Source organism: Esox lucius, chromosome 18 (genome assembly GCF_011004845.1).
Source record: "Esox lucius isolate fEsoLuc1 chromosome 18, fEsoLuc1.pri, whole genome shotgun sequence".
Classification (NCBI taxonomy): Eukaryota; Metazoa; Chordata; class Actinopteri; order Esociformes; family Esocidae; genus Esox; species Esox lucius.
This window is the reverse complement of record NC_047586.1, coordinates 17,149,075-17,166,603: the sequence shown is the minus strand read 5'-3', so window position 1 is coordinate 17,166,603 and position 17,529 is coordinate 17,149,075. Positions and strand designations below refer to the sequence as shown.

At 44.4% G+C, this 17,529-nt stretch overlaps 1 protein-coding gene across 1 annotated transcript; it reads left to right on the top strand.

Annotated features, from left to right (window-relative positions):
* Window positions 1-2,366: 2,366 nt before the first annotated feature.
* gjd2b (gap junction protein delta 2b) lies at window positions 2,367-5,106 on the top strand. Its single transcript, XM_010882283.3, has 2 exons — window positions 2,367-2,780; window positions 3,177-5,106. Exons 1-2 carry the CDS (start codon window positions 2,704-2,706, stop codon window positions 4,030-4,032), a joined length of 933 nt encoding a protein of 310 aa, XP_010880585.1. The 5' UTR covers window positions 2,367-2,703; the 3' UTR covers window positions 4,033-5,106.
* The last annotated feature ends 12,423 nt before the right edge of the window (window positions 5,107-17,529 follow it).

The window sequence follows — 17,529 nt, the reverse complement described above, 5'->3', positions numbered from 1 at the left end:
TGGATCCATGTTCTCATTCTGTTTACGCCAAATTCTGGCTCTACCATCTGAATGTCTCAACAGAAATCGGGACTCATCAGACCAGGTAACATTCTTCCAGTCTTCAACTGTCCAATTTTGGTGAGCTCATGCAAATTGTAGCCTCTTTTTCCTATTTGTAGTGGAGATGAGTGGTACCCGGTGGGGTCTTCTGCTGTTGTAGCCCATCCACCTCAAGGTTGTGCGTGTTGTGGCTACACAAATGCTTTGCTGCATACCTCGGTTGTAACAAGTGGTTATTTCAGTCAAAGTTGCTCTTCTATCAGCTTGAATCAGTGGGCCCATTCTCCTCTGACCTCTAGCATCAACAATGCATTTTCGCCCACAGGACTGCCGCATACTGGATGTTTTTCCCTTTTCACACCATTCTTTGTAAACCCTAGAAATGGTTGTGCGTGAAAAACCCAGTAACTGAGCAGATTGTGAAATACTCAGACTGGCCCGTCTGGCACCATCAACCATGTCACGCTCAAAATTGCTTAAATCACCTTTCTTTCCCATTCTGACATTCAGTTTGGAGTTCAGGAGATTGTCTTGACCAGGACCACACCCCTAAATGCATTGAAGCAACTGCCATGTGATTGGTTGATTAGATAATTGCATTAATGAGAAATTGAACAGGTGTTCCTAATAATCCTTTAGGTGAGTGTACATTCACAATATACATGTATTAACTTCCTGGTAATAATGTTAATCCCATAAATGTTAAGTCTAGTCACAATGACCTGTAGGTCCTTAAAAAAGAACATACACACAAGACCCCTTCACTTTCTCAAACATTTTTTATGTTACAGATTTTATTCATATTGACTACATGTTTAGCCATAAATCTACACACAAAAGCCCTTAAAGACAAAGCAAAGCAACAGATTTTGAGAAATGTATTGAAAATAAAAATCTAGTTAAAAATAAATAAAACCCTTCTTCCTTCCTTCAATCCTGACCAGTCCCCCAGTCCTTACCACTGAGAAGCATCCCCTTAGCATGATGCTGTCACTACCGTGCTTCATTGTAGGGATGGTATTAGCCAGGTGATGAGTGATATCTTGTTTTGGCTAGACCTAACACTTGGCACTCAGGCCTAATTCTTCCATATCGGTCTAATCAGAACAGATACTTTTTCTTCTTCATGCTCTTAGAGTCCTTCAGGCGGCATGTCATATGTCTTTTACTTAGCAGTGGCTTCTGTCTAGACCCTCTACCCGAAACAACAAACTGCTTGAGTGCTGCAGAGATGAATGTCCTTCTAGCACCTTCTCCCATCTTGGCAGAGAAATGTTGAGGCTCTTCTGGTCACCTCCCTGAGAGACATCTCGAAGAGGATCATAGGACAGAGGATGCACCTGAGCTAAATTTTGAGTGACATGGCAAAGGGTCGGAATACTTATGTACATAAGATATTTCCGTTTTTAATGTTCAATAAATTGGCACACATTTCTTAAACCATGTTTTTTGCTATGTCATTATGGGGTATTGTGTTTAGATTTATAGCAAAGATGTTTTGAAGGGGTCAGAATTGTATATATAGACTAGTTGCAGTCCAACAAGTTGTCAACGTTATTCTGTATTTGGTTGTCGATTTATGCAGAATTCATAAGGAAAACATTCTCTATAAATTGTCTATCAATAGGCTATATTACTGTGCCCCAATGTCGCAGTTTGTCTCAATGTCTCATCTTTTCTGACTAATTTTTTCATTATTGCAACACACCAGAATGGTGCTTTCCACTTCATTCTTGTGTAGGGGACCAATGAGGGTGAGATGAATGGATAGCCCAATGTTTCAGATTTTACAGAGGTTGCTGATATAACAATCACAAAACCAACGCTATGTCATATGTTCCTCAAGTGTGGGGAGGTATCTTAAAAAAGGCTATTTTCTCATTTAAGATGATTTCCAAATATGCTACAGACGTTCATGTGTTTTATGACTTACTCACGTCCACACAATTCTGTTGGGTAAATGTATGCCCAAACTATTCCAACACAGAAAAGATTTTAACAAATGCTTACTTAGGCCTAATAAAAATGTGTTGTAAGGAAACATGTTCACTTCTATTGTAATCATGGATGGTAATATGTCATAGAACACTGAAAACACTGGACACTTATTTGACATTCTGATTGCTGGCCACTATTCGTTTTGTAGCTGTAATGTGCTTAGAGTACAGGGGAATGACATTCAATGTGATTTAAGCTACTACTATTACTATTCCAGGTTAATTTGTTACAACCCGCCATATACTGTGAGAATAATGAAACAAAAAAACAGGTGTCTCTGGCCTCTCTACGCCAACCTGTCTGCTTGTGACGCAAGGGGAAAGTCTAGGCCTAGGCTACTTAAAGCAGGATTAGCGCTCTACCAACATTATTACACTCAACTGCCCTCCATTCAACCACCGCGCGACCTGCTGCTCGGCGCGTGATCGAAAATAGGAGGGCTTTCGACTAATCAGTACTTCAGACTCGCACGAGCAAAAGTGCTTGGGTTGTCGAGTGAGCTTTTAGCAGAGGCGCAGAAGGCAGAAGGAAGGAGCGCACGCAAGAGCGGCGCGTTACCAATGCATTCTCCAGATATAGTACGGTCCGAAGATTGAAATACGGAAAGCTATATATTCCACAGGAATTTTGAACAGTGCACGGTGTGCTATCGTCTCCGAATGAATGACCATGGGGGAGTGGACAATATTAGAGCGTCTCTTGGAGGCGGCTGTCCAACAGCACTCTACTATGATCGGAAGGTAAGAGGAATAGTGTGGATATGTTTGTAAGTGTTAGTGTGTGTTTGATGATCAAGCGCTAACCTGGCATGAAGAACTAATGAAAACGCAAAAAACTAAGATGATACTTCTCGAAAAATGTGAACCATTATGTAGTCACTGCATAAGCTAAACAAACAATTCCCAGAGAATAATTAAGACAACTCTACAAGGCTGTTGGCGCTTTCCTTTCAGAACTGACTGGTGGCTTTCAGCACTGGACAGCACCCAAGCGGACGCTTTGAAGCCTAAAGCCTACAGCCAGCTTTATTTCGCAATACTTGTGCATTTATCTGTTTGTTTAACGATTAAGCATTTCATCTTTATAGGATACATCTAAACAGCGAAATGTTGTTCCTTTGCTTGTTTGTCTTGTAGGATCCTCCTAACAGTGGTGGTGATCTTCCGGATTCTAATTGTTGCTATAGTTGGAGAAACCGTCTATGATGACGAGCAGACGATGTTTGTGTGCAACACCCTGCAGCCCGGCTGTAACCAAGCTTGCTACGACAAGGCGTTCCCTATTTCCCACATCAGATACTGGGTGTTTCAAATTATTCTTGTATGCACCCCTAGCCTCTGTTTCATCACCTACTCCGTGCACCAGTCTGCCAAACAGAAGGAGCGTATGGAGCGGGGGTACTCCACTGTGTTCCTCTCCTTGGACAAACGCCAGGATTCCATAAAAAGAGACGACAGTAAAAAGATCAAAAACACTATTGTAAATGGAGTACTTCAAAACACGGAAAACTCGACGAAAGAAGCCGAGCCCGACTGCTTGGAGGTGAAGGACATCCCAAACTCCACCATGAGAACTAGTGGAAAGTCTAAAATGAGGAGGCAGGAGGGCATCTCAAGATTTTACATTATTCAAGTGGTTTTCCGAAATGCGCTAGAAATAGGGTTCCTGGTGGGTCAATATTTCCTGTACGGATTCAATGTCCCCGCGGTATATGAGTGTGATCGATACCCCTGCATCAAAGATGTAGAATGCTACGTTTCAAGGCCCACTGAGAAAACTGTGTTTCTGGTCTTCATGTTTGCAGTCAGTGGCGTCTGTGTACTGCTGAACTTGGCTGAACTCAACCATCTTGGATGGAAGAAGATCAAAATCGCTGTCAAAGGCGTGCAAGCGAGGAGGAAGTCAATCTACGAGATCCGTAACAAAGACTTGCCTAGAATGAGCATGCCCAATTTCGGCCGCACTCAGTCGAGTGACTCTGCCTATGTTTAACCCCCTGATAAGGCCGTGAGGATGCTGTCCATTGCAGCACCACGGAATGGAACAACTGTACAAATAATAGAAATATAGTGGACATTTTATCTCACCAACAACGTTTGTAAAGTAAGCTAGGTGGGGTAGATCGATTTTGTCTGTCTTGGACATTTAAAAAACAAACAGACCAAACGTTTGTCATGTAGGATTTATAAGAAGGCACTTCTCAGTATATGGTTTAGCCTATATTTTGTAACGTGCAATGTTCTTCGCAAAAGCACATTATTCGTTTTCACAGATTTACTCTGTTGTTTACTTCAGTGGTTTAAAAAGGAGTAAATACTTACCCTAAATATGCATAATGAGCCAAAATATATCCGAGTTGTGCTGTGAAGGTGTTTTTAAGACATTCCAACGGTTTTAAACACCCCATTTAAAATAAAACAAGAAAACAACGATACACTATTTGGCAGTTTTAGGGTAAATATTCCCAAAATCATCGAAAGGTCTCTTCATTATTCCTGTAGGCTTTATCATTCATATTACATCTTAATCAGATATATTAACATATATCATCTCTGTTATTGTTTTGGTTGCCTGAGCTTGCACCACTGACCTTAACCTATGTGATCACGCCATTGGGAGATGTGCTGCAAATGATTTATTCTGTGACTTTTTTGTTCTTTTTTTATCTACACCCAAGCGCCCATTGCATTTATTTTTGGGGAAACCGAATTGTCATGATTTTATGTCATCAAGTGCCATATATGTACATACATATAAACATTATATATCAATCAAGTATACCAGTCATCATGAAAGCTGATTTCTTTAAATTATTCTTTTGGATTAAATGCTGTCATCTTTCATTTTGGAAGATAAAAAACAAACAACCTTGGCACATTCAAAAACAGATTGATGAGCAACTAGTCAGCTAGAGCACAAATCTGATTTGGAATCAGTTAGATAATAAGCAATATGTAATTGCCTCTGGTGCTACCATATTCCAAAACAGTGGTTCAACACATCAACTGAAGACAAACTGAAAGGTGATTTTATCCAAAAATAAATATGGAAATCATGTATACAAAATATGTGTTACGAGTGATGCTTTTCCAACTATACAATAGATCCAATACAAAGCACAGTAAATCGTATCTTCTCAGTGGTTTGCCCTTAGGACCTTGCACTCCTTTGGGGCCCAGTGTCTCATCAAGTAACAAATAAGTTGTCTGATAATGCACGTATCAACCCGGCAAAAACGTTACATATTTAATGCAGTAGATGGAAACAAAACCATGTAGGTTGTGTTACACCTTCTGGAAGGAATCCCACGTAGGTCGAGTCACACCTTCAGAACAACTTAGCAGCAAAGACATTCACCTGACAGGCACCTATCATCCTGTGTCCAATCCATCACCACGTGATTGACTGTGTTGTCCGCTCACCACGCCGACCCACCCCCACCCCCACCCCCACCCCTTGCAGACACCAGCAGATGCATTTGCATCCGCTGCATTCCACCTCTTCCTCCCTGGCTGCTTGGGGCCATAGAGAGAGGATGGTCCAGCCCTGTCGGAAAGCTGAGAGGCGGAATCCGGCGCTCCCTCAAGGTCACAGAGAAAAGTGCTGAATGTGAAAATCCTTTGGCCCAGAGGGTCCGGGTTCTGCACAGCTGAATGGTCAGGACACAGACGTGGGGAGTGGTGGTGCTGGGCCGGCTGGACAGGTAGGCTTGCCAAGATGACTCTGCAACTATGACGGGCAAAGAAATCGAATAGCCACTGCCCTTAACGATCAATCAGAAACTCCTCGAACACTAAACAAGGAACACACTCTGCTCCTGCCTATTCTCGCCGGTGTCATTCTGTGTGTTAAAGTTCAACTTCACGATAAATTCTTACTCTATAATAAGGTCCAAGGAAGATTTCAATAGGCCTACAATACAGACAAATATAAGCAATGAGACATTCTGCATCTCGCTAGATCCAGACAGATGCAGCTTAGTTCTCGGTGGATTGGATTAGTGGTTTCTAATATTTCCTTTTGTGACCTTCATGAAAGGCTATCTGATAACACGGGAAAGGGTCAGACAGTTAACAGGAAGTACTTAGGTACAGCTAAATATAGTTGCAGTCTGATTACACACTGGCTGCATATTGTCCTTGTGTTTTTTTGTTTGTCTAGTGAAGACTTGCAAAAATGATTCTCTAATCCATAGCTGTTATAGTGCTTTGTACTATTCTTCACACATATCTACAAAGACATGGACTGTTTTAGACTACTGTGTTTTTCATTCAGATATGCACAAAAACTTCTAAAGACACTCCATTTATAAAGCTTGTACAGCAGATTCCTGTTAATGAGGGTTTCTTTCCTCTGTCGTGTTCTGATTTCCACAATGAACTGTTCATCTACAGCTGTAGTAATGAAGTATGTTAATATTCAAGTCAATGTCGATGCGGCTCATGAATATTTCATGAAGTCACCATCATCTGTATGTCTTTCATCTTCCAATGCTATCAAAATAAAGCATTTAGATCTACTGTGATTGTAATGGGCACTGTTTGTTTCCACGTAAACAGAACACTCCTGCTCCCTTCACAAAGTACGCAACACAGCTGGAACCACTAGCTCCTTCAGATACGTAGTTACTCACCATCAATACTAATCCTTAACTTAGTTACAGCACACACTACAGATATATGGGCCCTTTCAGAGAGGCCTTCACAGTCAGATTCTTCCTAAATATATTCATCTGGCACAAACCACTTTTCTGAAAATATCCCAAGTTTTTGTCATGACAATGTTTAAAAAAGAAATCTGAAGCATATTCCAGATTTTTATAATGATGTTAAGAATATGTTTCCAAGCATATAATGATCCTACACAATCGTCACTCATCTTGAGCACTTCCAAGATTAGATGCTAAACAAATTTGCCTTTTCCTTAGACAAACCAATGAAAGAACATCAAAGATAGTTCATGAAGCCTCCTCACACAGAGGGACCTGTGTGTCTTTATTGTACCTGCTCTGTCCAACACAGACAGTGTCTTCCTCCGTTTGGAGCAGATGAACAAGACATCAAAGCACACAGACAGGTGGCTGCCATGGGAAGAGATTACAGACACAGGCCACTAGGCCGGTTGTCTGATGTTGAAGTGCACAAGGCCTGTTCTCAACCATAAAGACTGTGTGTGTGTGTGTGTGTGTTTGTCTGTGTGTGCTCGATTCACTCCTGCCCTCCAACTCACTGTCTATTAGGGTCTATTGCATAAATAGTAGAATAAACACTAAAACAGAACAACAGCCTTCTTTTAAATTCTTAAATATGGTAACAGATTAACTCATTCATTAGGTTGTATAATATGTTGTTGTTTTTAAATAGAGGGACATCATTATAAAGGTGTGGTGATTATTGTAATAGTGGGACATCATTACAAAGGTGTGGTGAGTATTGTAATAGAGGGACATCATTACAAAGGTGTGGTGAGTATTGTAATAGAGGGACATCATTACAAAGGTGTGGTGAGTATTGTAATAGTGAACATCATTACAAAGGTGTGGTGAGTATTGTAATAGAGGGACATCATTACAAAGGTGTGGTGAGTATTGTAATAGAGGAACATAATTACAAAGGTGTGGTGAGTATTGTAATAGAGGGACATTATTACAAAGGTGTGGTGAGTATTGTAATAGAGGAACATTATTACAAAGGTGTGGTGAGAATTGTAATAGAGGGACATCATTATAAAGGTGTGGTGAGAATTGTAATAGAGGAATGTCATTACAAAGGTGTGGTGAATATTGTATTAGAGGGACATCATTATAAAGGTGTGGTGAGTATTTTAATAGAGGAATATCATTACAAAGGTGTGGTGAGTATTGTAATAGAGGAACATCATTACAAATGTGTGGTGAGTATTTTAATAGAGGAATATCATTATAAAGGTGTGGTGAGTATTTTAATAGAGGAATATCATTACAAAGGTATGGTGAGTATTGTAATAGAGGAACATTATTACAAAGGTGTGGTGAGAATTGTAACAGAGGGATCTCATTACAAAGGTGTGTTGAGAACTGTAATAGAGGGACATCATTACAAAGGTGTGTTGAGAACTGTAATAGAGGGACATCATTATAAGGGCATACGGCGAGTACTGCAATAGAGTGACCTCATAAGGAGTAACACAAGTGTTCATGAAAGGCTATCTTCCAGGGGGAGACCATGGGCCTTACAGAATTTGAAGAGTAAAAATACCTAGATTTGTTCAGGTACCTGGAGCTCCCTTCATGGGCAGGCTGCATGCTGGAGTCATTACCATAGCCTTGGACACGAGGGCCCATGAAGTCCAGGCAGCACGAGGTCGTAAGGGCTAACGTCCCGACAGCCCATTCTAGTAGCTGAGACGAGAAGGATAATGCAACGCAAGTGGAATCAAACACTGCCGCACCGTCACTCAACACGCCCCAACCTCAGCCTGCTGCCAGGTAGAAGGACCACTTCAAAGACACGTTAGATGCGTGTGAGTGGGTGCGCGTACATGTGTGTAATTTCAGCAGGGCTCAGTTGTTTCGAATAAGCAGCCAGCTCATCTGAATCGGGGATGAACTTCCTTTATGTCCGCAGGAAGTGCTGTCAAAGCAAAGACGGCTGTTTCTGTGTCAACTATTTTGTTTCAGCGAGACATATTCAAACAGCAGACATCACATAAAGACATGGTGGCCAACTCAGTGCTTTTGAACAGTACAGTCGTTTTGACTGAAATGCTGTGACGGCAATAAAGTCATTAAGGAATTACCCAAGCTCCTTCTGTCAGGTTGTTTACGACTATTCATGCCGACCATTGTCAAAGAGAACAATCAATGTTAGTTTTCCCTAAAGGATTAAAGCAATTGCTATCACTGTGAGTGGATATCAGTAGAATCAATATGAATGTCATCTGATTAAATTTGTTTGAGCTATGGAGAGATTTCAAAGCCAGGCAGATCTGCCCGGTAACACCTAAATACAATCCTCTAAGTAAGTCCATGTGAGCTTAACTTGAGTTCCCCTGGCCCTAACAGACTGCCCAGCTAGGCCGAGAGGACTGGGTTAGCCCCGATCTCCTCACTTCACCCTCTGGCTGCCGATGGGAGGTCTGATAGTACTATCCTCTGAGCACAGGACCTCTTTCTCTGTAATCTTGTTTTACGTTTGTAATGCTTTTTTCAATTTACTTTTGTAATTAACCTCTGTACCCACCCCAATTACTTAAAGCCTGATTTGCACTTATGACCTTGACTTGTCACAGTAACTCCCGGCTGGCTTGGGAAAGACGTGTCCTCTGAAGCATATCTCGCCTAGCCATACTGCTTCTTAACACACACTCTGCTCAACCAGGGAGTACTCGCCATCACCCAGATTGAGCTTGCAGGAGCCAGACCAACCACAAGGTGTCACTAGACTCTGAAGAGGCAAAGCAAATCAATGTGAGACTGACCGACCCACCCCACCACCCCAGACTGTGTTGAAATAATTTTCACAGGCCCAGCCATTGTCGGGTATTGGGACTTCCAGTCGAAATGACGCGGCTGCATTGCGAGGCGGTGACACCGATTGTTGTTGTTCAGTCATCGTTTTCTCTCCTGGTCTCCGACTGTCTCATTAAATCAGACCATCTATTTATAACACAACATATCAGAGGAAAGTGTCCTCAGGGCCCATATTTATAAATGGTCTCAGGGTTTGTACTGATCTAGAATCAGCCCCCCCCATCTTGATTTTGATCTAGGAGCTGAAACAGATCTTCGATCAGTACTCTGACTCTTAGATGCTTTCTAAATATAGTCCCGAAGAGTGTGCTTTGTGGTGGAGATGAAATGCCATCACAAATCTGCTGTTCGTTGTAGTGAATTAGACAATGACTTACTGAAGCAAATAAGACAGAATGACAGATTCTCACAATCCCAGCTCGGGCATTTGATCTGGCTACCTGCTTCTCTGGGCGGGTCTGTACTGGGTCCGTAATGGATCTGTAATGGGTGTGTTCTGGGTTTGTACTGGTTATGTACTGGGTCCATATTGGTCCTGTAATGGGTCTGTAATGGGTGTGTACTGGTTCTGTACTGGATCTGAGGAGGTGTGTTATGGTCCTTCTGGATTTCCTAATCATTTTGAAAGTACTAACCTATTCTGCAACCCAAACGCCTTCCTGTCCCTATATGATACATTCATCCTGTCCCTATATGATACATTCATCCTGTCCCTATATGATACATTCACCCTGTCCCTATATGATACATTCATCCTGTCCCTATATGATACATTCACCCTGTGCCTACATGATACATTCATCCTGTCCCTATATGATACATTCATCCTGTCCCTATGATACATTCATCCTGTCCCTATATGATACATTCATACTGTCCCTATATGATACATTCATCCAGTCCCTATGATACATTCATCCTGTCCCTATATGGTACATTCATCCTGTCCCTATATGATACATTCATCCTGTCCCTATATGATACATTCATACTGTCCCTATATGATACATTCATCCTGTCCCTATATGATACATTCATCCTGTCCCTATGATACATTCATCCTGTCCCTATGATACATTCATCCTGTCCCTACATGGTACATTCATACTGTCCCTATATGATACATTCATCCTGTCCCTATATGATACATTCATCCTGTCCCTATATGATACATTCATCCTGTCCCTATAGGATACATCCATCTTGTCCAGAGCCTCACGGTCAAAAGCAGTGTGTGTGTATTTTTAAGTAATTAATTTTCATTTTATTGCATGACATAAGTATTTGATACATCAGAAATGCAGAACATAATATTTGGTACAGAAACCTTTGTTTGCAATTACAGAGATCATATGTTTCCTGTAGTTCTTAACCAGGTTGGCACACACTGCAGCAGGAATTTTGGCCCACTCCTTCATACAGGCCTTCTCCAGATCCTTCAGGTTTCGGGGCTATCACTGGGCAATACGGACTTTCAGCTCCCTCCAAAGATGTTCTATTGGGTTCAGGTCTGGAGACTGGCTAGGCCACTCCAATACCTTGAGATGCTTCTTACGGAGCCACTCCGTAGTTGCCCTGGCTGTGTGTTTCGGGTCATTGTCATGCTGGAAGACCCAGCCACGAACCATCTTCAATGCTCTTACTGAGGGAAGGAGGTTGTTGGCCCCATCCATTCTCCCCTCAATACAGTGCAGACGTCCTGTCCCCTTTGCAGAAAAGCATCCCCAAAGAATGATGTTTCCACCTCCATGCTTCACGGTTGGGATGGTGATCTTGGGGTTGTACTCATCCTTCTTCTTCCTCCAAACATGGCGAGTGGAGTTTAGACCAAAAAGCACTATTTTTGTCTCATCAGACCACATTACCTTCTCCCATTCCTCCTCTGGATCATCCAGATGGTTATTGACAAACTTCAGACGGGCCTGGACATGCGCTGGCTTGAGCAGGGGGACCTTGCGTTCACTGCAGAATTTTAATCCATGACGGCGTAGTGTGTTACTAATGGTTTTCTTTGAGACTGTGGTCCCAGCTCTCTTCAGGTCATTGACCAGGTCCTGTCGTGTAGTTCTGGGCTGATCCCTCACCTTCCTCATGGTCATTGATGCCCCACGAGGTGAAATCTTGAATGGAGCGCCAGATCGAGGGAGATTGAACGTCATCTGGAACTTCTCCCATTTTCTAATTGCGCCAACAGTTGTTGCCTTCTCACCAAGCTGCTTGCCTATTGTCCTATAGCTCATCCCAGCCTTGTGCAGGTCTACAATTGTATCCCTGATATCCTTACACAGCTCTCTGGTCTTGGCCATTGTGGAGAGGTTGGAGTCTGTTTGATTGAGTGTGTGGACAGGTGTCTTTTATACAGGTAACAAGTTCAAACTAGTGCAGTTAATACAGGTAATGAGTGGAGAATAGGAGGACTTCTTAAAGAAATCTGTGAGAGCTGGAATTCTTACTGGTTGGTAGGTGATCAAATACTTATGTCATGCAATAAAATGAAAATTAATTATTGAAAAATCATACAATGTGATTTTCTGGATTTTTGTTTTAGATTACGTCTCTCACAGTTGAAGTGTACCTATGATAAAAAATGACAGAGTTCTACATGCTTTGTAATTAGGAAAATCGGCAGTGTATCAAATACTTGTTCTCCCCACTGTACCATAGGATATACCAGAGGATATACCAGAGGATCCTTATGGAGCCTAACTTGAAACTGAAGTTCTTTATTAGATCTTTTCATCAGAGCTCTTCATGAAAGACCACATGCTGAGATAACAGAACCAAAAAAATGGACTGACCAATGTTTCTTGCACAAATTCAGTAGCCCTTCAGAGAAAGTATAGCATTTTAAAACTGTTTCAGCAGGTGTTGGTAAGTTCTGAACGTTGCCACCACAGGTGAGAAAGCAAACAGGTGTGTTTCTAGCAGGAGAAGAGTTGCTAATGAAGCCTCTATCTGTCATGGAGATGATTTTCACAGTGATCCTGCATATCTGCTGCATCATCCAGAAGGTGACATTGTCAGCCAACAGAACTAAATTGGCACATTGGCTCTGGAGACACATTTATACCCTCTATAACTCTTTCACTGAAACAGAGGTTCCATTGGACGATTGCCTCCATACAATGTATCCAACCATTGTCACCAAACTTCGGCAAGCGGGGATACATTTTTCAAACAGAAATGGTACAGCTGAGATTATTCTGCGGGTTTGGTCTTCACTTGGTCAGTAAAATGTCCTAGCCGTCATCATGCTCAGCCTTGATAAACAAACGCTGGTCATTTAATCTCTCCGATGGTTTGGGTAAGAGGGATCGGACCTGGTACGGAATGCCCACATGCCCCTTCCTGTACCCTCCTCCCACTCATATCATCTGTCCACATCTGTCCCCGAGCTAACCCTGGTTCCCTACCCATAATCCCCCGCCAGCACCAGAATAATGTACCGAATGACATTTGTTTACCATTCCAATTCCCCCTGTAGTGTGTGCTGATTAACGGGAGATCCAGACCAATATCCCGCTACCACTGTCTGGATAAATTCATCATTGTGATTTCACACCGCTTTCTATGATCTGGGATCAGAGAACCCCCTCCGGAGGTGGTACCAAGAGGCCAATCACATGGTCATTTTCTTTTTTCAATCTATTTCATTCGAAGCAGTGAACAATTCCAAACGTAGACAGAATATGGGCGATTCCGAGTAGGTAAACCAGTAAATCCGAGCTACCCGTCCCATCCCACACACAGTGCCTTTAGGTACATCAGAGCCCAGATCTTCCTCCCATTTTGCTCAGAGATTCTGTAGAGGGTGAGTTGACATCGAAGCGTGCCTGACGGAAGTGGCCTATGTATATTTAGCGTGATGTGAGGGTTCACTTTCAATGTGTGTCAGGCTTGATAAAACCAGGGCTTTTTCCTCACCAGACGACCTGACCAGAAAAAGGACACTCACTGGGCCCTGCTTCCTCATGTTTCATTCACACACACACACACACACACACACACACACACACACACATAGAAACAGACAACACGGACACGTTACTAACTCTCGCTCTCTCTTTTACAAGCACACCCCTAACAGCAGGTGACCCATGTGACAGGGTCTGAAGCCAAGGAGAGACTCAGATAGCCTAAATCCCTATTGGGTAAGTGGATTAATGATCACCGCATCACCACTAACAAACTTCTCAGGTACTGTTGTTCACACACACACACACACAATAGACACGTGTGGGATGTGTCAATCTGGGCTACAATCAAAGTCTGCGAACGACTGAGGTTAGGCGGCTGTGACAACAGCTCTCAGCACACTGAGGCTTATAGGCAGTGACAATAAAGAGAGACGTTTCCCTTGACCCAGCGAAGAGCGCATGCAGGTTGCAGAACACTCCGGATGTCAACTGTGCGTTCTATCACTCAGCTGTCAGCAGGCAGCCACTCCGCAGCTCCAGCAACCTCTCTAAGCCCTGTTTGTGCGTGTGCGCGCGCTTACGTGTGTCTGACAGACGGAGACACTGCGTGCGATAGAGCTATCAAAGGCACCATACTGAACCTTGACTGTTATATTATATTTCGGATTGCAGCCCAGCGTATTTTCTCGGAGGCGTTAATGGGGAAATCAAGTCAATGTGTGTGTGAAGATAAGCCTGGTCGGTAACAGGCTCCCCTGGAGTAATTTGTTCCTGCTATTCCTCAGAACCTCAATAAAACCTCGGAGAAGCTCCAAAATGGGCGAAGCATCTTCATTGCACCGAGCGAATTGTACCGTATCGTATTGCCCTCGAAACAATGAACAATTTCTATGATTGGCTCCTTCGCCTGAAGGAACATTGGGAGACTGCCTCAGTCCTCTTATGTGGAAAATTTTTTATTCCATTTGATTAATTCCAGTGATCAGAGACTGGTTTGAGTGGGGATTTGTTTTCTGAGGCACATTCCTCTGGTTTCTAGGCAGACTTAAATCTGGCTAGGAGATGCTTGGCTAGAAGGGGTGACGTCCTGTCCAGACTCCGGTGTATTGCCCCAGGGGACAATTTGGGTAGGATTTACAGTGATTTCCAAGGGGCCCCTCCGTATCAAGTCCTAATGAGAATGTGCAATCAATAACATAATAGCAAGCCCAACAGCGGGCAAGGTCTGAATATATTGACGTGCTGTAATTCCTGTCAAGCGACCTGTCTCGATTTGTTTGACGCTGCACGGCGACGAAAGTGTTTACAGATGAAAGACTGAAACCCACGAAATTCCCTGTTCTCACACATCACAAGCAATGAAGTGTCAGGGAGGAAAACCCGCCTTAACAACCCTGGGCACGGCAGGGTACGGGCCTGACAAATCATTACGGCACATCAATGTCACGGCGTCAGCGCCGCAATGCAAACAACCCCAACAAAGCATACCGAAGCAATGCAGACACGAAGGATCCGTATTGTCCATATTTATACATACTCCTGCGAACCACGTCTCAACGCCGGCGCTGAGATCCCCCCCCCCTCTGACAGCCTGCTGCTGGTGACAAACAGGCGGCCGGGCCGCGCCGCACCGGCTCATCCACCTCCATATATCAACCCGTTGACGATGCCCCTGCAGGAGGAGGAGGCGGCCGATGAAATCACCCCGGTCCGCGGAGGGGGGATCCGTGGGGGGGGGGGGGGGGGTCAGCCTGTCAGAGGAAGAGGAGGGGGAGGAGGAGAGGCACTGGATAAGCCGGCGGATGGAGGGAGGGGAGGATTAATACCCGGCCAGCCGGCGATCCATCATGGTGGATGAGTCCGGGCGGAGGCAGGGCACGGCCAGTCCAGAGACCCAACCCCCCCCCCCCCCTCTGAGGGATGGCCGACTGGACATCCCTGCTTGATGGCCCCCAATAGGGAGGGGTTTGGAGGACCTTGAGTTGGCATTTGCCTGGTGATGTGTTTATGGGGGTCCTCTGTCAGGGATCACCATAGGAGTCCGCTGTTATGAAGCCAGCAGAGTATTCCACAAAGCCCAATCTACGACTTGGCCTGGTGACTCCGACAAAAGAGCCAGAAATACCTAAGTGAAACTTAAACAGAATGTTCTATTTTCCACCATTGTAGTGAATTTGAACGTTCTCATTTCAAGCTTTTGCTTCCTTCTGAAGAATACCAAGTTTGCCTGAATATTTAGGCCTGTTAGCAGGCTAACTCTTTGATCCTGTTTCGTGGTATACCGTTCAGGAATCCTGAACATCACAATGCTGTGTCAGGAACTACACTCAGCAAACACAGATGTTGCTAACATTGCACCAGACAGTAATGCTTTTTATGAATTCTTCCTCTCGTCTCCCCTTCCCTCACTGTTCAGAGATAGAGGGTGGTTGTTGGAGTCAAGCGGAGAAGGGCATGCCTGGGAAAGTCCAGCCGCCCTAAAGGAAATGAATGGAGTCCCTGACTCTGAACCATGCAGACAGGCCAGTCAGTGAAGGCGTTTCAACGAGCCACTCTAATGAGCCAGTGAGGGACCAAGTCAAGTGGGGAGGAAAACACAAGCGTTCGCCCGACATACGTACAGATGCGTGCGCACAAACACACACACACACACACACACACACAGGTTGGCACGGCCACACGCTTCTCAGAGGTGTCGTCCCGTTTGCCACATTCGTCGCCCGCCACTATTTCCACAACACGTGGCTGTAAACAGCGACAGAAATAAGTCAGGACAAGGAATCGAAGAAATGGAAGAACGCATCTATCCAATTAGAGGCAGTTACAGTTTTGTCCTGACGTTCCGCTTTCTTTCTGGTGCGAGACCATTAGGTGTATTCGGGGTTGGGGTTATTCAAAGCAGAGTGCATTATTCCAGCTGCCCCTTTAATCCTTCCTGGGCTGTGGAGCATGTGCAGATTAGAGGATTATTTACAGCTGCTTCCTCATTGTTTAGCAGGTGAAGTAGGCCAGCGGTTGTGGCAGGAACTATGCTGTTGTGAGGACAGCGTGAACTGAGGTTACAACTCAGCCTGTCCCCAGTTACCACCGTTACCTCTGGGAGAGAGTGGAGAGAGATTATAAACCACATTGAGCTCGTACCAGTTACCCTCTCTCCATTTTCTTATCTCTCTCTTCCCATCTTCCCCTTCAACCTTTCCATGACATTCACCCTCTCTTGCAACAACAGGGTTTGAGAGTTTCTGGGGAATGTGCGAAGTGTCTCTCCTCAAGATCGTCAGATAAACCTGCTGACGTGGGTAGTTGTTCCGTTTTGGGTTTGTCTCTGTGTTATTTCCCCACAGAGCCCTGGACGCTGAGCTGCCTCGACAACACACAAAGAAGCACGGCTCGCTTTACTGTTCTCTGCTTGAAGTGTGTGAGTGTGTGAGAGAGCAAGAGAGAGAGAGAGAGAGAGAGAGAGAGACTCTCATATTCTCATATTCTCTCAGCATCTCCACGTGTGACAGTGCTATTTTAGGAAACTACGGCGCCTCAGCCGAATCGAGGCTGTGACGCTGTGAACGAAAGGACAGGATCCCACTTCATACTGCACCTGAATGTGGACAGAAATAAAGCAGAGGACGTCAGAGCCAGTGTGCTCATCAAGATGCATTTAGTCCAAATAACCACCCATCCCACATGCACCAAACGTCCCCCCCCCCGCTGGATCCTAAGTTCTGGTTCCCCCGGACCACGTGGACCCCCCCTGTACCGTCTCTTGTCGGGTCACTTCCCGTGTCAACCCTTCACCTACAGAACAATACCCTTGACCGCTCCGGAGGTAACACCTCTGAGGGCCTGCACTGACCCTTCCGAAGGTAACACCTCTGAGGGCCTGCACTGACCGCTCCGGAGGTAACACCTCTGAGGGCCTGCACTGACCCTTCCGAAGGTAACACCTCTGAGGGCCTGCACTGACCGCTCCGGAGGTAACACCTCTGAGGGCCTGCACTGACCGCTCCGGAGGCAACACCTCTGAGGGCCTGCACTGACCCTTCCGAAGGTAACACCTCTGAGGGC